The following is a 27,988-nucleotide window of genomic DNA, read 5'->3' on the forward strand; positions in this document are numbered from 1 at the left end:
TTAAACGCTCTGTAAAGTGCCTTTTTTCACGGAATATTTTTTTTAATTGATCTATTAAACCATTTTGGCCATTTTGTTTTAGATTTAGATTTGTCTACTTTTGGGATGTAATTGTTTTGTGCCTCTAGTACTACTTTTTTTAAAAACAGCCACCCTTTTTCTGTGGATGTTTTCTCTATTTTACTCCAATCTACTTCTGTTAGTCTCTGTTTCATACCTTCATAGTTTGCTTTTCTAAAATTGTAAACCTTAGCTTTAGTCATTACTTTTGGGGTTTTAAAAAATATTTCAAATGAGACCATGTTGTTGTCTGAGTTTGCCAATGGCTCTCTGACCTCTCTTTTAGTTATTCTGTCTTCATTATTTGAAAAGACTAAATCAAGGCATGCCTCCCCTCTAGTCGGTGCCTTGACAAATTGCGTTAGGAAGCAGTCATTTGTCATTTCCACCATTTCAATTTCGTCCGTCGTGCACCCCATTGGGTTTTCCCATTTTATATGGGGGAAGTTGAAATCCCCCATTAGTATGGCTTCTCCTTTTCTACACGCATTTCTAATGTCATTGTACAACATATTATTTTGCTCAGCGTCTGAATTTGGCGGTCTATAGCATGCTCCTATTATTATGCCCTTTGAATTTGTGTCCATTATTCTGACCCATATTGATTCTGCATTGTTTTCTTTGTCCTGATTTAACACCTGGGCTTCAAGGCTGTTTCTTATGTATAGCGCTACCCCTCTGCCTCTTCTGTCCTGCCTGTCTTTCCTATACAGTGTGTACTCACTAATATTATATTCGTCTCCATCACTCTCAGACAACCAAGTTTCTGTAACACCTATCACATCGTAGTTACTTGTTAGTGCAGTAGCTTCAAGTTCTAACATTTTGTTTCTGAGACTTCTAGCATTAAGATAAATACATTTAATACTGGTCTTACCTGAGTTGTTGCCCTTGTTTTGATGTAGTCTCCCTTCTGTTTTTTTGCTTTCTCCCGTTTGTTTGTTCCGCACGTACTTCTGCCAAACTTCAATTCAATGAACAATCTTCTAAATGGGTTGTAATATCATTTCAAAAGTATTATTATTATTATTATTATTATTATTATTATTATTATTATTATTATTATTATTATTATTATTATTTATTTTAACTAAGGTACTGTTTGAAAATTAGAGGACTAATATGAAACAGGTGCATGCATCAATTGTAGCTAATTAGCTCCCATTAGCACCTGAACCTCTTTATAAACCCATTGCACACTAAGGAACACCAAACTCAACTACTGGCAGTTTGGTTTGGTTTGTATTATTATTATTTCTTCACAATGGAGAAAGAAGTTCATGGTTGGGGCTGCCTTGGATTTAATGATGCTGCGCTGTCTTAGGTTTGGGTAATTGTTGATCTTTTCTCTACTTTCGAAAAAATTAATTTTATTGTGTGTTTCTCACTTGCGGGTTTTTTTTCTCAATGCAGAGTAACATTGCTGTTACAGTGTTAAACACTGAAGTTTGGACGCTGAGCCCCCCTCTAGGTACGATAAACCAACTGTATAAATTGGTAATTGTATGTAAAAAATAATGTGATCTTGTAAGATGCCCTGGATAAGGGCATCTGCTAAGAAATAAATAAGAGATGCCTGGTGAATGTCTAACTGTGTTGATGCTACATTGTTAAACTTTCACCCTTCAGTTTATTAAACATCACATCTGCTATCCCAAATCCTTTAGACTGGGGGATGCTTTGTGTTCAAACTCCCTATTCTGATTAGATTTTCTCCTGCTAGGCAACTGCTGCTCACAATAGCATTTGGAAGATTGTGTTCCATCTCCCAGCAAATAGAAAGAAGGCTATGACTCTTGCTCAGGCCATGACAAATGGCTATGGCATAAACACTACAGCAACTCGAATTCTGGTTAGAGCTGCATACAACTCCACAGAAAGCCAGCCTCAGGGGGTAAGTAGTCTAGGCTTCATTGCTCTCTAGTACAGTATATCCAGACTATGAAGGTAGACTACTGGTTTGCTTTTGTTTTAGTAAAAGCCTCCCTCCCCTCTAACAGATCCAAACTGTACCAATGGCTGTGCTATGATCAACCACCTTTTTATAAGCAGAGATGGATGGTCATGACGGTGGACACTGCAGTTACTACTGCAGTACACTGCATGCCCTACTGGTGAGGAAGCTTATGGAGGGGGAACCGTGTTCAAGAACTGTTCTAGGTTTAAGTACGAATTTTCTATACCAAGTCTATGGTGTTCCTTTCTGTCAGATGGAACAGCCTTCACAGAAGAGATGATTCCATGGAATGTTCCCCGTGTTCTACCTCCTTGTTCCTACACCACAAATTACTACCCATTTGATGTTCAAATGGGAGTTGATGGCCGCAAGCTTGATCCTGCAACAATTCATAATAGAGATTATAAACTGGATGTCGGACCCCAGCTAATCACTGTAAAAAATTCCTGTGGGAGCTGATGGTGGATATTACAAGGTATGTAGAAGTTCAGCATCTTCTAAATCCTTCTCATTTTAAAGCTGGCCTCCTAAAATGCTTCTGTGCTTTCAGAGCCATGTATTGGATGCTGGAGCATACCTGGCAAGATGGGCCTGAAAAGACCAAGTACACAGTACTTCATCCAATAACCACTCCTTTCATGGCTCGGCCACCAGTTGTCACACAGTATGTAGAACTTGTCCACATGCAGTAAATCAAAGGGATTTGTTGCAGTGCTTCACTTCATATCCTTCATTTTAACTGCATGCTTTAATTTCAGACACTGTTCCTAAAGCCAGAGTGTTCAATGTGACCCTGGGGACATTCCTGCCTAATGTGGAGCTACTCAAAATTATAGTTGGACCAGAGACTTTAACTGTGCCAGAAGCCAACCTAAAAGGTTATAATGTCCAGGAGCATGTCTTTCCCAATGGATCCAAGACCTACACTCTCCAGGTGCTATTTGAGGACCCCAATGTAATGCAAAAGGTACCATCCCACCTGTTCAACCATCCAATTGCCCTTTGAAAACACCTATCTATCTCCCGGCCTAGGCAGTTTGACTGGGCTGGCCCAATGGTCCAATTAATGGGGGGGGGGCTAGAAAGTTGAGCGATGCTGGCTGGTCCATCTCTCTTCTCCCCCCCCGGCCCCTTTTGTCCATTCCTCCCTCTGTGCAGTGGATGCAGCCTTTAACCCCGCACCCTTCCCTCGCACACACTGACAGTGACATAGCCACGAGACATTGATGTAGCTAGCTATCAAGGGAAGTCTGCTTCAATTTTGGAAAATCAACACAATAAAAGAAAAATGCAAAGGTGGGGCTGAAGTGTTATGGGAGAAAAAAGTAAATTCCCTTTTGTCAGATGCAGCCAAATGTAGGAAGTTAACAGACTTATTGGGTAGTAGTGCCAATGATAACAACATGTATGTAGTAGTCCATGCTGAGGAGGATACCGCAGCCCCGGTTCAAACTAGAGTAGGAGCAGCATAAGGAGACAGTGACAGCATAGCCGACGACGATTGAGAGTCTAGCACAAGCAAAGCCAGTGCAGCGGCTGCAGCCGAAGCAGTAGGCAATGGGGAAACAGGTCAGGGAGGGAGACAGATAACACAACATCAATATTGTGCTAGCTAACTGAACCAGTAACATGATTCCAGCCAGACTGTTTGCTGATTTAATGTACATGCCAGCCATATCAGTCATTTCAAGCCCTATTCCTCAACTTTTGTTGAATAGGAACTACACCATGTATGATTTCATATTTTTACTTTGTAGTTGAGCTTGTGTCCTCAAAAGTGAGTACACCTCAGCAATTAATTTTCATCAGAAAGGTGAGATTTTAATCTTTCTTGGAGTATGCAGCATTACTAGTTATTGTCTATGGCCCTTTCATGATAAATAATTACTTTTGGGTATGTCTAATTAGGCTGAAATCTGCATTTTTACATTACGTTCAACAGATTAATGTTCTTTTGAAGCCCTAGTATTCACATTAGTCAGTCGTTGACACAGCACAGCCCCCTTTTATTAAGTAAATTCATGATGATTCAGCCTGACTAAGCTATTGTTTCCACTATGTTGCTATATATATCCGCAGGCCGGTTGTGGTGGGCCGGTCTGGGTCAAAGTCCAGGGCTGTTTTTTAGTCCCAGTCCGTCCCTGGATTAATCTACAAACCCTTGCTTTTCTTTCAGAGAACTCCTCCAGACACCAGAACCTACATTCTGCCCCTGACCTACTTGCTGAATATAGTGACAGAGAATACACCCTTTACTCATCCTGCTGTAGTCGAAGCCATTCTCAAAGACATCAGTAAGTGACTAGTTGTGGTCTAAAACTACCCTTTTCTCACCAATGCAGTCCATTGCCATGACAACTGGTAACATATGGCACCATATGGCTGCATGGGTCGCAACTGGATTCCTTTTGTAGGCGCAAGAGAACTTGCTGGAAGTTTTGCTTGAAATATTCACAAAAATAAAACAGAAAAATAATCAACCCCGATACCAGCGATGGTAATTGGGGCAAAACAAAACAAGGTCCATGTTCCAAAAAATAACAAACAAAAAGGCACTCCTTAACCACAATCCTCTGTGCACGAAACTGTGCTCTTTCCAAAGGGGACTGTGGTGCGTGCGCTGTGCGATAAGGGCCGTGCTCTGGAGTTAGTGCTGGCTCTGTAGCGACAGCCTACTGTCCGCCTGCTCCTCTACAAAAACACAAAAACAACACATAACAAAAACAAACATACACCAGCTCCGGCCGGTCAATTATTGCCTCAGCGCAAGGGAGGTACTGACGTAGCTGCTTCCCCTTTGTACCCAGAAAACTCCTCCCTGCAATCAACACGTCGCCTGGTTTCTCCAATAGAGGGCTGCCCCGCAGCTGACTGCAATGGAATTGTCCTGAGTACTTGCAGCTACGCGACCCTCCTAATATGGTTACCTTCCAGTTTCCACCTACCACCGAGATCTAGGAGGCAGCTTACCTTCCCCCTGACACAGCGCCCTTTCTAATTGGGAGGGAGATTTACAGCATCGATCCTTTCTCTCTCTATCACAGAGCTATAATCTGTTTCCTTAACCTGGATCCAAATTCTGTGTTTCAGATTGCTTCACCAATGGAACTATGGCAGCTCTTGCTGTGAAAGTGGAATCTTTCCCCAGCTTGTCTCCAGTCAACTAACTCTAAGGGATCCGAGTTGCCGGCCTCTTCAGTCTGATGCTATCAATGCGGTTTTTTACTTCAATGTCAACTCCTGTGGAACAACTAGAAGGGTTAGTATTGACACACTTAATCATATTTGAGGTGGTTCAACATGTTGACAAGGGGTGGCCACAGCACCCTTGAATCAATCTGGGGAGCTATGGTGACCTGTGTTTAAAGGGTTGAATTACTTGCATGAATCGTGGACACCTGTCATCTGAACATGCCACCATTGTATTGAACTGCTTGTCCAATTGACAAAGGTGTTGTGACACATGACTCTTGGATATGGTATTGCATGTGCTGCCAATAGACTTTTTGGGTCAATCACAATGAACTGAAAGGAGCGTCCTAACTGTGGATCATCCCGTGGTTAGTACGGAGGATGGGATTAAACAAGTACACGAGTTAATACCAATTGCAGCTCAAGAGTCACCAGCTGTGTATTCAAATGTGTCTGCAACAAACCCAGAATAACTGCTGCTGCCCTCTAGAGGTTACTAAAACAATACTAAGTTAGTCCAGCAGTTTCTGTAGACAGACTTGGTATCGTACTAACTGGATCAAATAGGAATAGTCACAAAAAATGTATTTTTCAATTATGAAACTGAACTATTCATAACAAAAGCTTTCTTTTCATTATTTTTAAATTTTGTGCAGCTCCATACTAAATCCACAAGTTCATTGCAACCTGAGCCTTTGTGATTTCTCTTCCAGTTTGACAACAACCTCCTGATTTATGAGAATGAAGTGCTGTTCACATCTTACCGGTAAGGATTGCATCACAAATTGAGTCTCTTTATGATTGAGCCTGAAACTCTACTAACCCCATCTCCTCTTTCCAGGCTGAGAGTTGCCTGTCACTATCTGGTCAATGACACCAAGGTAGTACAGTTCTTGTACCAGAATAATCCTGCACCTGTAGTCCAGCCTGGCTTGGGGGACCTTGCGGTCATCATGCGGCTTGCATTGGGTATGACTTGGAAATTGAAATATAGATGCTCTAATAGTATGTTTCCGCCTATAAATTCTCCCTTGCATCTCTGCAGATTCATCCTCAATGACTTCTATGGAGCTCAGAATTACCCTGTTGTGAAGTACTTGCGAAGACCCTTGTATTTTGAGGTAGAGCTCCTGTACAGCAGGGGTCCACAGGCTGAATTGTTTTTGGAGAACTGCTGGGCAACCTATTCTGCTGACAGGAATAGCTCTCCCAAGTGGGATGTTGTTGTGGACAGGTAAGATGCTGGAATATGAGATTGCTGCTCCAAAACCTAGGAATTGGAGTTGTAGATGATGTGCTCTTGACTGTTTTCTCTTTGTAGCTGTGAGAACTCTGCAGATGATTACTTGACCATCTTTCACTCAGTTTCCAGCAATGCAAAAGTGCTGTTCCCTTCCCATGTGAAGAGGTTTGAAGTGAAAATGTTTTCCTTCACAAGCGGCCAGGATGCACTGAAAGGACAGGTAAAGTGGAGTGTTGGTATGGGGATCTTTTACCACAATGCATGGTTTGGATTGCTTTGCAAGCAGCAAATAGTCACTGTCCTCAAATCTTTAGTGAGAGTTGGAATGAAAACATGTAACTGAACTTTTGCAAGAAATACTTACTATGATGCAATATTTTTGTGTAAAGAGGTTTTTCAATTCAGTAATCCTCATTGGATGATGGTACTGCCTGATCTAGTGATGCTAGTTTTGCTTGACAAGGTTACTGTCTTTCAGATTTACTTCCACTGCAGTGTTGTCATATGTGACTGGCCATCAGACAGCCTCTGTAGCAGATGGTGCATTCCAGGAAAACAGAGGCTTGGTAAGAGCTCTGTCTGGGGGAGGGGGGAATTTGCATGTGTTTCTCTTGTCCAGTTTACTAGACTCCTATTTCCTTGTGTAGGTCACCGTGCTAAAGGGATGGATGGTGGTGCAGTAAAGGTGTTTGTGTCTTCTGGCCCAATTGAGCTGAAGAGAGTTGGATCCCTTCGCTTTATGCCTAGAAGTGGTAATATGCATGATGTGAACTTGCAATGCAATGCATTCTGGTACTTTCTTTTTTTTTTTTTTTTTTTTTTTTTTTTAAATTTAGTCGTCCCCGATTTTTTCACCCCATTTTTTCAGCATGCCCAATTATTATCTGTATCCCCGGCTCACCGCTCGCAACCCCCCCGCCGACTCGGGAAACGGAGGCTGGAATACGCGTCCTCCGAAACGTGCTCCTGCCAAGCCGTCATTTTTCGCACTGCAGATCCACAGCAATGCCACCAGACCTATAGTGCCGGAGGACAACACAGATCTGGCGGCTCCGCTGCAGAGCCACAGGCGCCCTATCGGCCACAGGGGTCGCTGATGCGCGGTGAGCCGTGGATTCCCCTGCCGACCTAAGCCCTCCCTACCCGGGCAGCGCTCAGCCAATTGTGTGCCGCCCCCTAGGAACTCCCAGTCACGGTCAGCTGTGACATAGCCTGGATTCGAACCAGCGATCTCCAGACTATAGGGCACATCCTGCACTCCGCGCAGAGCGCCTTTACTGGATGCGCCACTCGGGAGCCCTGCATTCTGGTACTTTCTACACCTCTTGGGCACTGTTCACAGCAGGACTACACTTCCCACAATGTATTGGGGTGTGAATTGAAGAGCTTAAACCAGGGGTGTCAAACTCCATCCTCGAGGGCCGCAGGGTCTTCTGGTTTTCATTCCAATTTAAACTCTCAATTAACATAATCTAATTATTTGTTCAATTTGACATTTTAATTTTACAGTTGATGGTTTTAAAAATGCACTTGATTCAATGTACACTACCTATGAAACATGTTGAGGCCTGAAGAGAAGTGTTAAATGTGTCCATTTAATCAAATAATTAGACCAATTAAGTAATGGAGAGCTTGGGTGGAACGAAAAGCCGGAAGACATTGCGTCCCTCCAGGAGTTGAGTTTGACACCCCTAGCCTAAACTATCCCAAAACTGTGAAGGCCTGTTTACGAGTTCTTCCCCATGCAGTCTCCCTTATTTAGAAGCTCAGTACTGACAGGTGTGCATATTTTAAAACACACATACAACGTTTACAATTCTAGAAACAAACTATTATACAGTTCTGTGGGTGATTTTGTTCACAAAAACAAGTATATTAAGTATCCAAACACACATAAATAAAACATACATTGATCTATTACATTTTTGTACTAAACCTAGTTTGTGTTACTCACCTTAGCTAAAAAAATGTATTATAGTAATGCAGCCTTTACAGTGTTAAGTTGCATAACAGTGCAAACATGAAAAACTACAACTCCCAGAACTCCTTGCCCGTTTATGTAGTCGTGTGTCTGTGGTGCCATAGCTCTGCCAGCTGATTAGATTCCTTCATGCTGTGACTTGATACAGTATGCAAGTTTAGGGTGAAACTATCAACACTCCCTATATATACCCTGTTCTACCATCACAAAAAGAGTGTAGATTTATATGGCCTAATATCTTGTTATGCATACAAGTTATTTTCTTTTTTTTCACTGCGGTTTATATGGCTTTTACTGGAAGTGATCCCTGGTATGAGCTCCAAGTAAGATATTAATTTAGCTTTTCAGTCTTAATACTGTGTGTACAAACTAGTCTTTTATTTTACTCGAGGAATTGGTTAACCAAACCGGTACTGAACAACTATAAAAACTGGTTTCCCCGATGGGGTGAATCTTTAGCCCCGCGCACCAGTCGGAACCGGAAGTTTAATTGTTTGAGCTGCAGCGGTGTGACGCTAGCAACAATAAGCAACAACAGCAACTTCCGGTAAAACTTTGTGGCAAAGTGGTAACTACGTGCAGGTAAGTGCATTGCAGAGCGGAATAATCACACAGAAACGTATGGTACAGGTGCAAGGGTGTTTATTATTATTTATAATGTCCAGAGCCTTATGGCAACAACCTGTAAATAATAATACTGTTGGAAGTGGTACAGCGGCGTGTATCACTCCGTTTATACAGATCCTACGGGTTTGACCCGCAACCAAAAAGTCCAGTTTTTCCTCACCCACACAAAACACAAACACAGACACAGTTTCTACAGTGCGTGAATTAGGTGCTTGTGGTGAAAAGACAGTCTTGGAGTGAAAGAAGTGAGTGCTGAAGTCCGGGTTAATGCGGGCCGACGGCTACAGCTCCGGATTGTGCTAGTACTCTTAAACAACAAACAACACAAAACAGACAGTGTTACAAGATAGACGAATACAGCGAACACTCACGGTTTCTTAGTTTCAAGTTCACGGGCTCCTTCTAGGTTTATTTGCTTAACCATCTACAAAGGAACAGATCACTCAAGCCATGCCCCCTATTTATACCCTCACCCATGACCCCGAGGTTAACGAGCACATCCGCTCCTCCAGTCCTCGGATGCCACGCCGCTTACCGTCCGGGTCAATGAGCTTGTGTGCCGTAGCTCTGCCCCCTTCCTAAATGACCGACTTCCACCTACACTACGGAATAAATTGTCGTGCCATTTAATTAAGGGTACTCTGTTCCTCTTGCACCGTGCCCTCACAGGTCGAGAGGGAGATCTAACACCAAGAGTCATTCGATCTCGGTCACATATCCCACCGCTCAGAGTGGAGCCGAAGGAACACTCGGCTGAATCTACCTTTCCCATTACTCCCCCCTCCCGGGAAAAATAATCCGCATTTTGGTGGTCTTTCCCTGCACGGTGTACCATGTGGTACATGAAGGGCTGCAATGCCAGATACCACCGAGTTATCCGGGCATTGCTGTCCTTCATTGTGCTTAACCACTTGAGTGGGGCGTGGTCAGTGACGAGATCAAATGATTGTCCCAGCAGGTAGTATCTCAAAGAGTGAGTAGCCCATTTGATGGCCAAACACTCTTTTTCAACGACAGAGTAGTTGCGCTCCCGAGGGAGCATTTTTTTACTTATATACAGAATAGGATGTTCTACTCCGCCTACCATTTGGGACAGGACTGCACCCAAACCGACATCCGAAGCATCGGTGTGGAGGATGAATCTCTTAGTGAAGTCTGGAGTGATGAGAGCAGGGGCCTGGCAAAGTCTCTGCTTAACAGGGCATGGGATATGCATCAAACTTGGCAATAGCGTTTGCCTTGCGGAAATCAACGCAGAAGCTGTTGGTGTCGTCCTTTTTGGCCACTATCACAATTGGACTGCACCACTCGCTCCTGGAAGGCTCAATCACCCCAAGTTCGAGCATGTCCCATACCTCTTTCCGAACGCCACTCTGTCGACTTTCCGGGATCCGATAAGGTCTCTCTCACACTGTGACATCTGGGGGAGAGATAATGTCATATTCAGCAAGGTTAGTTCTACCGGGCGTGTTAGAAAAAACATCGCTACATTCCTCAATTAACATGCGTAGTTCACCTTGCTGATCAGGAAGTAATTGTTCCCCCATCGAAATGTTCTTTGTGCCAGAGGGTTCTATCTCGGGCCCCAAATCATCCTCTATATTGCCTGGGGCTATGAATAAAACCTCTCTTGCCTGCCAGGGCTTTAATAAATTTATGTGATAAATTTATTTTTTATGACGGCGATCGGGCTTTCCTATAGCCCGAATCACCTCATATGGCCCTTGCCATTTAGCACATAGTTTGGATTCTGATGAGGGAAGTAGCAGCATTACCTTGTCTCCAGGCCGAAAGGTTCGGATTAATGCATTTTGATTGTAATGCTGCTGTTGTCGATGCTGAGCCGATCTGAGATTGTCTTGGGCCAAACGAGATTGTCTTGGACCAAAATCTAGGCGATCTCTAAGTAGGAGCACATGCTGCACTACATTTTGGGACGAGCCTTTGTGCTCCTCCCACCCCTCTCTGAACAGATCGCCATACACGAGCTCGAAGGGGGAGAACCCTGTCGAACGCTGCGGCACCTCTCTCACTGCGAAAAGGAGGTAGGGAAGAAGTGATGCCCAATGTTTTTGCTCTTGATTTACAAATTGTCTCAGCATCGCCTTTAGAGTCTGATTGAAACGTTCCACCAATCCGTCCGTCTGTGGATGGTAAACCGACGTTCTGATGGGACGTATTTTTAGTAGTTTATATACCTGCTGTAGCGTATTTGACAAGAAATTAGTTCCATGATCAGTCAATATCTCGTTGGGGATCCCTACTCTTGCCATAATCTGCACTAGTTCTTTGGCTATCGCAGCAGCACTAGTGGACCTCAATGGAACTGCCTCCGGGTATCGCGTTGCGTAATCTACCACTACTAATATATGCGTATACCCAGAGTCAGAAGGTAGCAAAGGGCCGACTATGTCCACTGCGATGCGTTCAAAGGGTGTGGGAATAATCGGCAGTGGGACCAAAGGGGCGGGGCGCACTCGACCTGGCGCTACTCGCTGGCAGTCTGGGCATGTGGCTACATATTTCGACACTTCTTTATAAAGACCTAGCCAAAAAAATCGAGCCAATATCCGTTCCCTTGTCTTGTCAACTCCGAGGTGCCCTGCAAAAGGGATATCATGCGCCCGCCTCATGACCTCCAGTCGCCAAGACGGGGGAACCAATAATTGCGTTACAGGATGTCCTGTGCCCGTGGCCAGGTTTACCCTATATAGTAGTTGCCCCTTGATAATGAAGTGTGGAAATACTAGTGCCCCAGCGCCTTCAACATCCTTACCTTCAATGGACCGGACCTGTCCCCAAATGTGCACCAGTGATGGGTCATTTTTCTGCTCCCACACTAGGTTCACATTTGAGTGCCACATGTCCGGTATATTGAGCGGGGCGGGAGTAACATCTGCCCTTGATAGCCCAGTAACCTCGCCCTCTCAGTCACACTGTGTTCCGACCCCCTTTGACTGACGTTTTTCACCGTTATAGCAGGCTCCCACCAGGCCCCAGCCTTGTCTCATTAATGCTCCCTCCCATTACCGCAACCTTCTCTCTTTGTTTGTTTTTCTCGGCCGGAACAGAGGAGAGAACATTTCCGTTTGAAAGGGAAAAACATTACCAATCATTTCCCTTTCTGCTTTTTCTGCCACATTTGCGTGTATGGCCGGGACTGCCCTTAATTTCACCAAATCTTTGTAGTTGGGCCAGTCTCGACCCAGAATAACTGGATGTGGTTGCCTTTCCGCCACCCCAACTACCAGGTGACGTTCAATCGGACCGACCGATAAATATGCTTTTACTGTGGGGTATGTTACCGTGTCTCCATGGATACAGGAGATCGCCACCTGACCTTGTGGCTGCCACACCATACCGCCTAAGAGAGATGCTCTAATTAAGGTCTGACCACACCCTGTGTCCACTAATGCATGGGTTTTCACATTTCAACAAATCACATTAATAATACAAGGCCTCTCCCGACCATTTTTCTCTCGCTTACCCACTTCAGATGCCAGATTGCATACGGCCACGTCACACTCCATCGCAAATGAGCATGACCTAGCCTGATGACCCGGCTGGTGGCACCTAAAACAGGTAGGGGGAAAGGAGGGTACAGTGTTTAATGGTCTGTCCCGCTGCTGGTATGGCAACGGGGCAGGGGTAGCACCTCTACCCCAGCTGGGGGCCAACCTTGGTCTCCATGAAGAGCAGGCAAGGTCGCCCATTGGGGTCGGCGCTCTAGGAGGTCGTTGACCCGGTCCTGGTGGTGGGGTTGGTGGAGCAGAGAGAGGAGTTGGGGCTCGGCTGCTCCGTTGAGGTGGCAGGGTGAGTAGCCCAGTCTGGGCGGATACCAGGGAGTCCTCGAAGTCCTCGGTGAGTTTTACTGCCTGTTCCAGGGTGTCGGGGTTGTGGCGCCGTATCCACGCTTGGGTCTCGGCGCCGACCACATGACAAAACTGCTCGATCACAATGGCCTCACCCATCTGTACAGTTGTTTTTCAGCGCCAGTTTTACCAGGTCATATTGAGCGGCATCGTCATCCCCCATCGCCTGGTATGCTGCCTGCACTTCCCCAATCAGGCAGGGTCCCAGCTGGTTTGCCCAGAACTGTCGGGGCCATGACGCGGTGGTATCCAACCGCTCAAATGCCAACAGGTATGCATCTAGGTCATCTTCCGTCGTCATTCTGTGCGTCCTCGCCTTGGGCGCTATGAAGCTGCGTTCTGCTGACGCTGTGGGAGGTATCGCCAGCCCGACCCTCTCGATCAGTGTGGTGTACCTGTCCTCTCTCCGTCTCTCCTCCACCTCCCTTCTGCTGTCCAGCTGCTCCAGCAGCGCCGACAGTGCTGCGTAATCCATATCCCTCTTCCGACAACCACGTGTGACAAAGTGGTAACTACGTGCAGGTGAGTGCAGTGCAGAGCGGAATAATCACACAGAAACGTATGGTACAGGTGCAAGGGTGTTTATTATTGTTTATAATGTCCAGAGCCTTATGTCAACAACCTGTAAATAATAATACTGTTGGAAGTGGTACAGTGGCATGTATCACTCCGTTTATACAGATCCTACGGGTTTGACCCGCAACCAAAAAGTCCAGTTTTTCCTCACCCACACAAAACACAAACACAGACACAGTTTCTACAGTGCGTGAATTAGGTGCTTGTGGTGAAAAGAAGTGAGTGCTGAAGTCCGGGTTAATGCGGGCCGACGGCTACAGCTCCGGATTGTGCTAGTACTCTTAAACGACAAACAACACAAAACAGACAGTGTTACAAGACAGACGAATACAGCGAACACTCACGGTTTCTTAGTTTCAAGTTCACGGGCTCCTTCTAGGTTTATTTGCTTAACCATCTACAAAGGAACAGATCACTCAAGCCATGCCCCCTATTTATACCCTCACCCATGACCCCGAGGTTAACGAGCGCATCCGCTCCTCCAGTCCTCGGATGCCACGCCGCTTACCATCCGGGTCATTGAGCTTGGGTGCCGTAGCTCTGCCCCCTTCCTAAATGACCGACTTCCACCTACCCTACGGAATAAATTGTTGTGCCATTTAATTAAGGGTACTCTGTTCCTCTTGCACCGTGCCCTTTTTTTTTTTGTTTTATTCTATAAACTACTGACAACATTTCTGCCAAATTCCAAATAAAAATATTGTCATTTAGAGCATTTATTTGCAGAAAATGACAACTGGTCAAAATAACAAAAAAGATGCAGTGTTGTCAGACCTCGAATAATGCAAAGAAAATAAGTTCATATTCATTTTTAAACAACACAATACTAATGTTTTAACTTAGGAAGAGTTCAGAAATCAATATTTGGTGGAATAACCCTGAGCTTTCATGCATCTTGGCATGCTCTCCACCAGTCTTTCACATTGATGTTGGGTGACTTTATGCCACACCTAGCACAAAAATTCAAGCAGCTCGGCTTTGTTTGATGGCTTGTGACCATCCATCTTCCTCTTGATCACATTCCAGAGGTTTTCAATGGGGTTCAGGTCTGGAGATTGGGCTGGCCATGACAGGGTCTTGATCTGGTGGTCCTCCATCCACACCTTGATTGACCTGGCTGTGTGGCATGGAGCATTGTCCTGCTGGAAAAACCAATCCTCAGAGCTGGGGAACATTGTCAGAGCAGAAGGAAGCAAGTTTTCTTCCAGGACAACCTTGTACTTGGCTTGATTCATGTGTCCTTCACAAAGACAAATCTGCCCGATTCCAGCCTTGCTGAAGCACCCCCAGATGAGTCCAATTTTCAGCTTTGCCCAACACCTGGTCGTCTAATGGTTAGACGGAGACCTGGAGAGGCCTACAAGCCACAGTGTCTCGCACCCACTGTGAAATGTGGTGGAGGATCTGTGATGATCTGGGGGTGCTTCAGCTAGGCTGGAATCGGGCAGCTTTGGCATGAATCAAGCAAAGTACAAGGTTGTCCTGGAAGAAAACTTGCTAAGGCATACAGACCAGGTCAGAGAGAGGTGCCAAAGCAGGAGAGAGGGGAGAGGAAGGGAAAGCAGCAAAAGGGAAAGAGAAAGGAGAAAAAGATAAGTGTGACAGTTCAGAGAAAGGCAGGTGGATGTGAAGGGATAGTAGCAGGTAAGATGCCAAGGAGAGGTGAGGCAGGAGGCAGAGAAGGTGAGGCAGGATGGAGAGGAAGTGAGGTAGGAAGGAGAGGTGAGGAAGGATGCAGAGGTGAGGCAGGACGGAGAGGAGGTGAGGCAGCACAGAGAGGAGGTGAGGCAGGAGGCAGAGAAGGTGAGGCAGGATGGAGAGGAAGTGAGGTAGGAAGGAGAGGTGAGGCAGGATGCAGAGGTGAGGCAGGACGGAGAGGTGAGGCAGCACAGAGAGGAGGTGAGGCAGGAGGCAGAGGTGAGGCAGGATGGAGAGGAAGTGAGGTAGGAAGGAGAGGTGAGGCAGGATGCAGAGGTGAGGCAAGCTGTGGAGATGGTAAAACAAACTATAATTCTATTAATTATAATTCTATTAATAATTTTTGTTCTAGACTGTCTGAAACTAAAAGGAGGCAGTGGTATTAAACATAAGAAATGTAAAGGGAAGAAAAATAATTTGGATTACTAACAAATAGCAAATGCAAAACATTACATAAAGGAAACTACTGATATAGGCATAAATAACAAGGAATTTTGGCAATTAGTAGCAAAATCTATGAATTGGCCACACACACGACCTGCAGCTTGCAGAAGAAGTCAGGTACTGCTGTCTAGAATATGGGAAGAAAACAGAAACATACACATACTTGTAGAGGAGGTGAATATTTTAAAATCAGAAAATAATGTAGACAATGTTAGTACACTAGTACATGTCGAAATTGATACAAATGTTTTATTTTATGAAGAAACTGAAGAGAAATGTCAAAGAAACCAAAAAGGTAAAAGAAAAAATTATTAAAAAGACTTTGGTAGTGATGAGTGGGTCACAGAACCAGTGTTAATTTTTTTTTATATATTTTGTGTTTGTAAATCACCCAATAAAAGTAAAAGGCCAATGCTAGCTTGTGACATTTGTAACCAGTGGTACCATTTTGATTGCTTAGGTATTCCCTTAAACACAGATAGCAGCTCGGACTCATTTGGTTTTGTCTGTAGTTTACAGACATGTCAGTTACAAGTAAATGCAGCACATACAGGTTTTACTTTTACAGGGAAACAAAAAGAGTACCCTTTAAAACTGACAGCACATAAGTAAATATTAAAAGTAATATTCATGATTGCAATCAAATTAAACGGTCACAATCTAGTTAAAGAATTAAGCTCTTCAAAAATAAGTAGAGGTGTACAAACAGAGGTAGAAGATAAAATAGAAAAATCGCTTTCCTGGGCATTTGATGTTGTTGAGTTAAACTCTTTTATAGCTGTACCAAGTTTTAAAAACAGTACAGCAACACAGGAATCAACCGACTATGATCGCATTGACACTGATACGCACCCGAGTTCTAGCTTCTGGTATTATAGACTCCTGACATAAAACGTATTGTTGCTATTAAAGTGACGTAAATCTTAAGTAAGTAACTTTATTTTCTGTACCCCCAGTGTGTCTACATTACATTTCACCCCACTTTCATAGATGCACAATCTTTAGTTTTGTCAGGAGTGGGTCTTGAGTGTGCCCAGCACCCGAAAATGAATGGAAAACGGCTGTTTTAATTAGACACCTGACATAAAAAGTATTGTTGCTATTACAGTGACGTAAATCTTAAGTAAGTAACTTTATTTTCTGTACCCCCAGTGTGTCTACATTACATTTCACCCCGCTTTCATAGATGCACAATCTTTAGTTTTGTCAGGAGTGGGTCTTGAGTGTGCCCAGCACCCGAAAATGAAGGGAAAACGGCTGTTTTAATTAGACACCTGACATAAAAAGTAGTGTTGCTATTACAGTGACGTAAATCTTAAGTAAGTAACTTTATTTTCTGTACCCCAGTGTGTCTACAGTACATTTCACCCCACTTTCTATATGTATATAAACTGTATTTTGGTGTTGGATACGGGACTTTTATTTTGATACCTTGCCTGCGCTGAGCCGTTTTGAAAACCGGAAGTAATCATCTTATTGTTGCTTATTGTTGCTAGCTTCACAGAACTCTTATTGTTGCTAGCTTCACAGAACTTTGAGCTGCTTGGAGAAAACAGAAGGAAAAGAAGATAGAGAAAGAAAGAGAGCGGTGAGTTATTGGAACTGAATTCACTGCACCCGCTGGAAACCCCGTGTGTGGTACGGGGGGTGTAATGTGTTTATATTATATAGAGGACGGCGAGTTTGATGCGAGACTCAAGCAGACACAGGCATATTCATATTAAACCTGCTCGCAGAATCTCCGGAGCCGACACTCTGAGTGCTCTTTGAAACAGACTGAGTTCGGATTGTATTTATATTCATGTTGGGTTAATCAGAGATGACTATCGGCGGCCCGTCTGTAGTCAAGAGATTTAATCGCACAGTTTGTACCGCTCTGTGCAGCGCCGTCCCGTTTGTAACTCGGTACGTGAACTGCATTCTGCTAAACAGTCTGGTGTCCTGTACTGTACGTGCATCGGCGTGGTAGATCACGACACAATGACCGCTGCTTTCTTATACGATCGCAATGTGCATAACTGTGCATAACACGATCATAATTTAAAAGTTAAACCTCGGGTGTATTTATTTCAGATCAAAACAATTATTTTTGTTTCTATTGCAATCTGACCAGAAAATAAAAATCATCTTTTACCATTTAAACACGTGAGCATTTTAAAAACATGGTGTGAGACATCAACAGATCTTATTAACACTGACATTATGAGTAACCCATATTACTGTCGACATATTTATATTAACTCTATATTACTATGGATTGTAATGTGTTCAAAAAAAGGATTGAGCAGTATGCAGTGAACTGGAATATTTCAATGTGTATGTATACAAACTGAGCCCTTCTAACTTATGTTCGTGGCAAACCCAAAATAATAAATAAATAATGGTTTGCATTTTTTCTATCGCTTTAAATCTATAATGTTTATCATAATATCGCAGTAAAGGTCTGTGTCGGTTGGCAGGGGTAAGATTTAGTTTTTGTTTACAATGAGAAATCGGAAGTGAGTATTAATAATCGTATATGGCAGCAATAATGTAAAGCGGCATTTCTTTATCAGTTCATGCTAGGAAATTCTACATGCTGTGATGTAAATTCCTAATGACTAAATGTTAAAAACATGAAATACATGAAGGAATATTATATAGATCAGGCTCCAGACAAACTGTTTGCCTTCAGAGCCAAATCCAATTGCTGGAGCCGCTTCAGGAGCAGGATGGGTGCTATCATATTCAACTGCTTCAAATCCAACAACATGCTCAACACTGAAGTGACATCAAACAGCAACTCCATGTCTCCACTCACTTGTTTGTTGCCTCAATCTGCTGACTGGTTAATCTGTGCATTTTAACATCCATCTACAGACTGTATAATAATAATAATAATAATAATAATAATAATAATAATAATACTCAATACAGAAGTAGCAATGCTTATGTAACACAATCAGCCACAAATGATACACCCAGGACTTCACTGAAATTAGCTAGCTGCTTAACAAAATACCAAGAGTGAGAGGATGGCTATTTAAATAAACACTGAATAGCCCATTTTTAATGGTTTAGTTTTTTTAATGCTCTTCTCAATTAGTTTACAATGTGTCCCAGCTTCGAGCTTTGAAAATGTGGTCACCCTATATATGTAATACCCAAATATTCAATTCAGTCTTTATCTCAGATTTCACTTACATTTCAAGTAAAGCAAGCCAAGATATTGACCATTTAAAAAACATCCGGTGTGTGTCATTTCCATTGGACTCTAATGCAAGTGGCTTCTGTAACATTACAATCTCTATAGCCATCAAACACAGACAGCTCTGCACCCTGCATGTAACACAGACAGCTCTGCACCCTGCATGTAACACAGACAGCTCTGCACCCTGCATGTAACACAGACAGCTCTGCACCCTGCATGTAACACAGACACACTGCACCCTGCATGTAACACAGACACACTGCACCCTGCATGTAACACAGACAGCTCTGCACCCTGCATGTAACACAGACAGCTCTGCACCCTGCATGTAACACAGACAGACTGCACCCTGCATGTAACACAGACAGCTCTGCACCCTGCATGTAACACAGACAGCTCTGCACCCTGCATGTAACACAGACAGCTCTGCACCCTGCATGTAACACAGACAGACTGCACCCTGCATGTAACACAGACACACTGCACCCTGCATGTAACGCAGACACACTGCATGTAACACAGACAGACTGCACCCTGCATGTAACAGACAGCTCTACACCCTGCATGTAACACAGACAGACTGCACCCTGCATGTAACACAGACACACTGCACCCTGCATGTAACACAGACAGACTGCACCCTGCATGTAACACAGACAGCTCTGCACCCTGCATGTAACACAGACAGCTCTGCACCCTGCATGTAACACAGACACACTGCACCCTGCATGTAACGCAGACACACTGCACCCTGCATGTAACACAGACAGCTCTGCACCCTGCATGTAACACAGACAGCTCTGCACCCTGCATGTAACACAGACAGCTCTGCACCCTGCATGTAACACAGACAGCTCTGCACCCTGCATGTAACACAGACAGACTGCACCCTGCATGTAACACAGACACACTGCATCCTGCATGTAACACAGACAGCTCTGCACCCTGCATGTAACACAGACACACTGCACCCTGCATGTAACAGACAGCTCTACACCCTGCATGTAACACAGACAGACTGCACCCTGCATGTAACACAGACAGACTGCACCCTGCATGTAACACAGACAGACTGCACCCTGCATGTAACACAGACAGCTCTGCACCCTGCATGTAACACAGACAGCTCTGCACCCTGCATGTAACACAGACAGCTCTGCACCCTGCATGTAACACAGACAGCTCTGCACCCTGCATGTAACACAGACAGCTCTGCACCCTGCATGTAACACAGACACACTGCACCCTGCATGTAACAGACACACTGCACCCTGCATGTAACACAGACACACTGCACCCTGCATGTAACACAGACACACTGCACCCTGCATGTAACACAGACACACTGCACCCTGCATGTAACACAGACAGCTCTGCACCCTGCATGTAACACAGACAGCTCTGCACCCTGCATGTAACACAGACACACTGCACCCTGCATGTAACAGACAGCTCTGCACCCTGCATGTAACACAGACAGCTCTGCACCCTGCATGTAACACAGACAGCTCTGCACCCTGCATGTAACACAGACAGACTGCACCCTGCATGTAACACAGACACACTGCACCCTGCATGTAACACAGACAGCTCTACACCCTGCATGTAACACAGACACACAGCACCCTGCATGTAACACAGATAGACTGCACCTTGCATGTAACACAGACACACTGCACCCTGCATGTAACACAGACACACTGCACCCTGCATGTAACACAGACAGCTCCGAACCCTGCATGTAACATAGACTGCGCTTATGGACCACATTTTAGATACATTACACATAGACTTATCATACATAAAACAAGCTATTATTATTAGGCTGTTACATTTTTAACAGTTTTTAAAAACATGAATACTTGAATTCTGTTTATATTAGGCTAGTTCTCTGATTGGGTATTACTAACAACATGAATATATTCCTCAATGTATTTATATTTGTGTACCTTGTTTAAAATGTACATTGATTTTCATGGTGTCATCAGGAGGAGAAGGGCACATTTCCATACAGTCTGCGCTGCTTTATTGGGACGTCTCCTCGGGAGAAGTGAAAATATCACGAAATAAGAGGCTGTGCCAATTAAACAAGAGGCAGCTGAGATGACCTGAGACACACTGCTTAGATTCTTAATGAAAAGAAACAAAATGAAATCATATTATGACTAAATATTAAATACATAATTTAAAATATGAGTCCTGATTATCAGGATCCCATTGAAGCAGCAATCCTGAGTATCAGGATCCCATTGAAGCAGCAATCCCGACTATCAGGATCCCATTGAAGCAGCAGTCCTGATTATCAGGATCCCATTGAAGCAGCAATCCTGATTATCAGGATCTCGATTAGGCAGCGCTGACTGTACAATCGATTCAACCATTTCATCACTTAATATAAAGAAGATAACCGCCTAATAATCATGAACAACAGGATCTCCCAGATACGGTAACTCCCTTAACTTGGGATTTCAACATGAAAACAGAATGCCAGGGTAAATCAGACACAAAACAAATAGAAACACTAAGCTCTGCCTTTCCTTTGCTGTTCAGATGCAGCTCTCCTGGTGTATTCACAGCTATACTGTGTATTGTGACTGTGTATTGTGTGTCACAGTTCACACGGAAGGAGGGTTCAGAACATCAATGATCAGTCAGATACTGCAAATCCATAACATGGTGTTGTAAAAAAATGTAAGTCACTAAACTTGGACAAAACATTTCTCCATCACATGGAGACAGAGCATATGAAATGCTGTCCTGATCCGTTTTGAAAACATCTCCCTCAAAATGGAGTTTAAACAAGGCTGACAGCCGCTCTTGCCTGTAACACCGCAATCACGTCCTTCTAATATATAATATACACACACACTGTTTAATTTAAAATCATCATTGTGTTATTATGCACAGTTATGTTAGCTGGTTCAGATTTGCTGAAGTTTCAATTAAAAGTCCTGTTTTTCGCTGTTGAAATCTGGTAACCTGTCTGCAGTCAATCAGTCAATCAATCAATCTTCATTTCTTATATAGCGCCTTTCAAAATAAATCACCTCAAAGTGCTTTAAAGATAAAAATTAAAAAAACAATTAATAACATACAAAACAATTTTGAGAAACAGTAAAATACAAGATGATAAAATCCCCCCTTAAATGACACGCAGTGAAGCAGCTAAACAAGTCATTTAAATGACACGCAGTGAAGCAGCTAAACAAGTCATTTAAATGACACGCAGTGAAGCAGCTAAACAAGTCATTTAAATGACACGCAGTGAAGCAGCTAAACAAGTCATTTAATAAATTACTTTAAAAAGCAGGTATACAAATCAGCAGTGTAAAATACATAAATACAAATAAGCAATAACATAGGATGCTGAAATGTTTCCTTTTAAAATACATATACTAAATTATATATATATAAAAAAAACTTTAATCCTGAATTTAAAAGCAGCAAGAGATGGTGCCTCCCTTCCATATCATGCAGATCATTCCACAACTGTGGGGCTCTGAAGCTGAACGCTCTGCCACCTGCCTGCTTTCTCTGCGTGCATGGAATACTTGTCATGGGTAAGAAAATACATGGGAGTTATTGTTTACATTTCCATGTAAGAAGAGTTGTCAGCCTGATGTGTAAATGTAGACAATAACACCTGTTTATTGAAACGTCTGATTTGCACATTTTCAATGCTCCACTCCATTTCTGATGACAGAATGAAATCTTAATTGGCACAGAATGACCACCTTGGAGTAGAAACACACAAGTGACACAAATGACAGGCTTGCTGTTGATTTAAACACTTCCGCCCTCTGTGTTCTGGGAGGAGAAATGTCTTCACACAAGGGGTGGTTGATATGATGTCATCGGGCATGCACTGCAGTTCAGGGGATATGCGTGTGCATATGGGGTCAAAGCCAGTCTAGGACTTTGCTCAAGTGTAAACGAGGGCTCAAATTATAAGAATCATTGAATCTGATCGAACCTAAGCCAGTCCAGGTCTAAGTTGTAAGTGTAAACACACCAATAGAGAACAGATCGTAATACTTCATTTCATTTTCTGTTTTCAGGACTGCCTTATCTTGGTGAAAGCCAATGAACAAAGATGGAGTCTGTTTACATTAAACAGGAGGAGGTTCAGGAATTGGTACCTGTCTGCATTAAACAGGAGATGCCTGAACTGGATCCTGTCCACATTAAAGAAGAGGAAACTGAACTGGAGCCTGTCCACATTAAAGAGGAGGAGACTGAACTGGAGCCTGTCCACATTAAAGAAGAGACTGAACTGGAGCCTGTTCACATTAAAGAAGAGATTGAACTGGAGCCTGTCCACATTAAAGAAGAAGAGACTGAACTGGAGCCTGTCCACGTTAAAGAAGAGGAGACTGAACTGGAGCCTGTCCATATGGAAGAAGAGGAGACTGAACTGGAGCCTGTCCACATTAAAGAGGAAGAGACTGAACTGGAGCCTGTCCACATTAAAGAAGAAGAGACTGAACTGGAGTCTGTCCACATTAAAGAAGAGGAGACTGAACTGGATCCTGTCCACATTAAAGAAGAGGAGACTGAACTGCAGCCTGTCTACATTGACGAGGAGTCTATTGACTTTTTTAAGGATTCAGAAAGCATATCCCGGCCAGAGATATCATATCAATGTACTGAATGTGAGAAGAGCTTCAGTCGGTTAGTAAGTCTACAAACACACCAGCTAATTCACACTGAAGAGAAGCTGTATCACTGTAATGAATGTGGAAAGAGCTTCAGTCTGTCAGGAAACCTAAAGGCACACCAGCGCATTCACACGGGAGAGAAGCCATATAAGTGTACTGAATGTGGAAAGAGCTTTAGTCAGTTAGGCAATCTAAAACGACACCAGCGAATTCACACTGGAGAGAAGCCGTATCACTGTACTGAATGCTGGAAGAGCTTCAGACGGTTAGGAGTCCTTAAAACACACCAGCGAATTCACACTTGAGCCAGCCTCCCTGACTCCCTCCCAGTCCCTCACCTCTCCACCCTGCTTGTTTGAGTGTGTGGCAGTGCTCGAATTATGGGACAATAAGTAGGGGACCCTAAAATGTGAGCCTGAAGTGACTGTTAGCACAACCAATCAATGTTTCCCTCACAGACTTCACAAGCATATACGAACTCCAGTATGTAATCACAATATTCCAGGACACACTATTGATACAAAATCAACATGTTTGTTTTTTCTTTAAGGAAACAAAGCGAGTCAACACAGTACTTATTGTATTACTAATTACCATTGACTTAAATTAATATAGGCACAGCACGGTGGAGTAGTGGTGAGCGCTGCTGCCTCACAGCGCCAGGGTCCTGGGTTTCCAATCCGGCCTAGGGTACTGTCTGTGTTGAGTTTGCATGTTCTCCCCATGTTCGCCTTGCGCCCTGTGTATGCCAGGTTAGGCTCTGGCAACCCTGTAAAGGAATAAGCGGTTAATGATAATGGATGGATTAAATTAATATCTTATTTTTTGTCTTGGTCATATCCGGTCCAACTCATGATGTATAATGAAAACGACACAAAAAAACTAGATGGGAGAAATGAAAAAGAAAAAATAAAAGCCTGATGCTGTTGAGCAGAGATCCTTAATCGCAGAATCTCCCAAACATACAAAAAGCCAGGTTAGAAAAATTAGATCATCTTTTATATTAAAAAAAACATGATATATTTGTTAAAATAAATTTAAGGTTGCAGTTGAAAATCACAAGTGTCAAGAAATGTGACATTCAGGCACGGAACCTTAACTCGCCCCTATTATGCCTATGCGTCACATCAGATATGATGTCATAAATGACATCAGTAATGACATGAATGTTGTCATATCTAATCACAGGACAACCGCTCTACCAAGACTGCCTAGAAGAACATTACACAAGGAAACAATGTGTCTGTGCTGGACTGCAGCTATCATGCTTTGTATGAAAACCACTCTGCCAGTGTAAACACAATCATAGAACAAGATACTTTCATTGCTCTCACTGTCACTCGGGTCACTATTTGCACTATTGTCTGTAGACGTAATATAGGTGTTGCATAATTACTGCTGTTACTTCCAATGCAAAACTAGGCACACTTGCCACTATGCAAATACTGAATACTTAATGCCGATGCTGGTGCTCCCTCTGTACTTGTCCTCCTTGTCCTAACAGCTGCTTTCTGCATAGATCATTGCATTCTTCTTGACCGCCTTCAGAAGTATGCTGGGATCTCTGGAACCTGTCTCTCCTGGATGTCCTCTTACCTATCCGGACCATTGCAGTCTGTTGTCTATGCTGGTGTCCCCCAAGGATCTGCTCTTGGGCCTCGTCTCTTCAATATCTACATGCTTCTCTTGGGTCACCTCATCTGCCAACACAGCCTCATGTTTCACTCCTATGCTGACGACACCCAGCTCTACTTAAAACTCGACCCTGGAAGCCCCTTTGCCATGGTGCGGCTCTCGGCTTGCATTCAAGACATTGAGGCCTGGATGTCTGCCAATTTTCTTCAGCTGAACACTAGCAAATCTGAACTCCTTCTAGTAGGATATAAAACCCAACTTAAGAATCTCAATATAGCTGCCCTGAACCTCGGAAACTGTCTGCTGCTGCCTTCCCCCACTGTACGAAGCCTTGGTGTGCTTCTTGACAGTAACCTCTCATTTGATGCTCACATCTCCTCCGTGGTCAAATCTTCCTTCTACCATCTATGAAACATCTCCAAAGCCTGTCTCTACCTTTCCCTCCTGAATGCGGAGATACTTTGTCATGCATTTGTCTCCTCTTGACTTGACTACTGCAACTCTCTCTATGGTGCTCTCCCAGCACACACCATAAGCTAACTGCAGCTAGTTCAGAATGCCGCTGCCAGGATCCTTACCAGATGTAAAAAACATGAACACATCACCCCTCGTCTTGCCCAGCTGCACTGGCTACCTGTAAAGTTCAGGATTACTTTCAAAACTCTCCTGCTCACCTGCAATGCCCTTCATCACACAGGTCCTGAGTACCTCCTCAACTTGCTGTCCCTCTATGACCCTGCCCGCAAGCTGTACACCACACTTGGAGAACGCTTGTTTAGCTTCATGGCTCAGACTCTTTGGAACTCTTTCCCAGCTTTGGTGCTTTAAATCAACTCTGAAGACCCACCTGTTCTCTCTTGCTTTCCATGCTCTTTAAGCCTGATATCTGCTATTAGCTGATGTGTTGTTGCTAATATATCATGTATTATGCATTTTTCAATGTATTTAATGTATTATGCTTTTTTGTACTGTATTTCATGTATTATGCATTGTTTTTTTACTGTATCATGCATTATGCATTTCTCTGTATTTAAAGTATTATGGATTTGCTTGCTGTTACTGCATCTTGTAAAGCACTTTGTGATGGTGGTCCACTATGTAAGGTGCTATATAAAATAAAGATTGATTGATTGATTGATTGATTTCAGTCCCCTATGAACTGTGATTTTCAATGTGAACCTCTCTTTACTCTCTGTACACTGATAGAGCAGTTCAGTCTTCTCTGATTGGCTGCACAGCTAATGAGTCACACTACAGGTGCCTGTGATTGGCAGCATCCATCACTGCTCATATTAGTGCTTAGAGCCCTGTAAACAAGAGGAGCAGACAGCATACAAAGACATGGAAATCACTCTGCTATTGATTTTAAAATAAAAACGTGAAACCATGTCAGCTTGAAGTGTCAGCTTGAAGTGATCGTAGGGAAGAGATGTGATTTCTGAGTTTTATTCTTGTTTGAATGATGCTTTGAGACCCAGATCCCAGATCTGATACCTTTTTGTCTGACAGCCGATAATTATACAGTTTGCAAATGATGAGCCTCATGAATTAATTTTTTTCTAAAAGAACTCTACATACAAAAAGAAACACAACCGACAACCAGACCCTCCATGTGGTGTCCTCTCTCCCAGGCAGTTCCTCCAGCAATGGAGCTCCTGTCTCTCTTAAGTACCATGTGGCCAGGGTTGATTGACAATTAATAATGCAACCAACACCTGTCCACATTCTGCACATTCCTGCCACCCACCACCACAAACACACCCAAAAAAAACAGGCCTGGAATCTTAACTTCCATCCTTGCCTTATCTAACACACACTTTGTCATATGATATTTACACATACTAGTTACAGTTCAAATGGCATTCAAATTTGTTATTACTATTATTAATACAGAGTAAACATAATAATGATCCCCACTACACAAAGCTGATTTGGAAGAAAGTCTTTACACACAATGAATCTGATGCTACCCTTTACAACACTACAAAAATAAAATAGTGAAAATGTTAAATAGCAAATATAGCAAAGCCCTCTTATTTGATGCTCTTATATTTTAGGTAGATACTGGATTACTGGTAATTTGACAATGCTGTCAGTTCTGTATCCTCCTGAATGGCATGTGTGCAGAGCAGGTTAATAAACTAAATGTATTGAATGAATAATGAAATCAGATAATATTCCGTATAGAATGTCTTATATAGGAGTAGCAATATTCTTAAATCAATAATAAAGTAATATGAATATGCAAGCAGGATAACTGAGTGAATACCAAATCAGTAAATATTACAATATACATTTCAGTGGAATCTGATTAATAAGATATTATGAGATCGTAATGAATTCATCATCAATCTGTTGTTAACTATATTCATTTTAATTAGAATCTACGGTACAGAAACTTAACCCCACTTGTTCTTATTCATTCCAGCCCCTTCAATCAATCTCTTAGATCTCCCTCTGTATGCTTGTTAAATCACTCCCATACAATATTATTCTAGCTCCTTTGTTAATTGAAACATGCTAGATATCGTACACCCCTTTATATTTCACAAGCACCAGCCTTTCTGCAAACATGCATTCATTCAATTCCTCAAGTATCTCTTCAGTGACTCTTTTCTATTCTTCTAGTTTCATGTTGAATACTCAATTTGTTTCGCAGTGTTGATTCCTGGGGTGATGACTTTAGCCATGGTCCTGTTCAGGTCTTTGTTCAATAAGAAAAATCCTCTTCACATTGATGTCCTTTCCTGGTCAGACAACTCAGTCCATCATTAACTCATTGATTGTTAACTTCTCCTTTCTTCAGTGCAGATGCAGGTTAATAGAGTTCCTTTTTAAGTACTTCAGCAATATTT

General features: G+C 43.1%; 2 protein-coding genes and 1 long non-coding RNA gene across 3 annotated transcripts; all 3 read left to right on the forward strand.

The window, feature by feature from the left end:
• Nucleotides 1-5,181: 5,181 nt before the first annotated feature.
• Nucleotides 5,182-6,163, forward strand: LOC117972585 (uncharacterized). Its single transcript, XR_009329135.1, has 3 exons — nucleotides 5,182-5,276; nucleotides 5,923-5,975; nucleotides 6,051-6,163. It is a non-coding gene; the product is annotated as an uncharacterized LOC117972585 (long non-coding RNA).
• On the forward strand, nucleotides 6,163-13,433 carry LOC131696704 (zona pellucida sperm-binding protein 2-like). The gene is made up of 5 exons (XM_059027858.1): nucleotides 6,163-6,167; nucleotides 6,255-6,443; nucleotides 6,531-6,672; nucleotides 6,931-7,018; nucleotides 13,372-13,433. The coding sequence occupies exons 1-5, from the start codon at nucleotides 6,163-6,165 to the stop codon at nucleotides 13,431-13,433; spliced, it is 486 nt and encodes a 161-aa protein (XP_058883841.1).
• Nucleotides 13,434-17,109: 3,676 nt separating this feature from the next.
• Nucleotides 17,110-26,275, forward strand: LOC131737499 (zinc finger protein 189-like). Its single transcript, XM_059026791.1, has 2 exons — nucleotides 17,110-17,238; nucleotides 22,899-26,275. The coding sequence occupies exon 2, from the start codon at nucleotides 22,934-22,936 to the stop codon at nucleotides 23,801-23,803; it is 870 nt and encodes a 289-aa protein (XP_058882774.1). The 5' UTR covers nucleotides 17,110-17,238; nucleotides 22,899-22,933; the 3' UTR covers nucleotides 23,804-26,275.
• Nucleotides 26,276-27,988: the final 1,713 nt, after the last annotated feature.

This window comes from Acipenser ruthenus, chromosome 7 (genome assembly GCF_902713425.1).
Source record: "Acipenser ruthenus chromosome 7, fAciRut3.2 maternal haplotype, whole genome shotgun sequence".
Lineage (NCBI taxonomy): Eukaryota > Metazoa > Chordata > Actinopteri > Acipenseriformes > Acipenseridae > Acipenser > Acipenser ruthenus.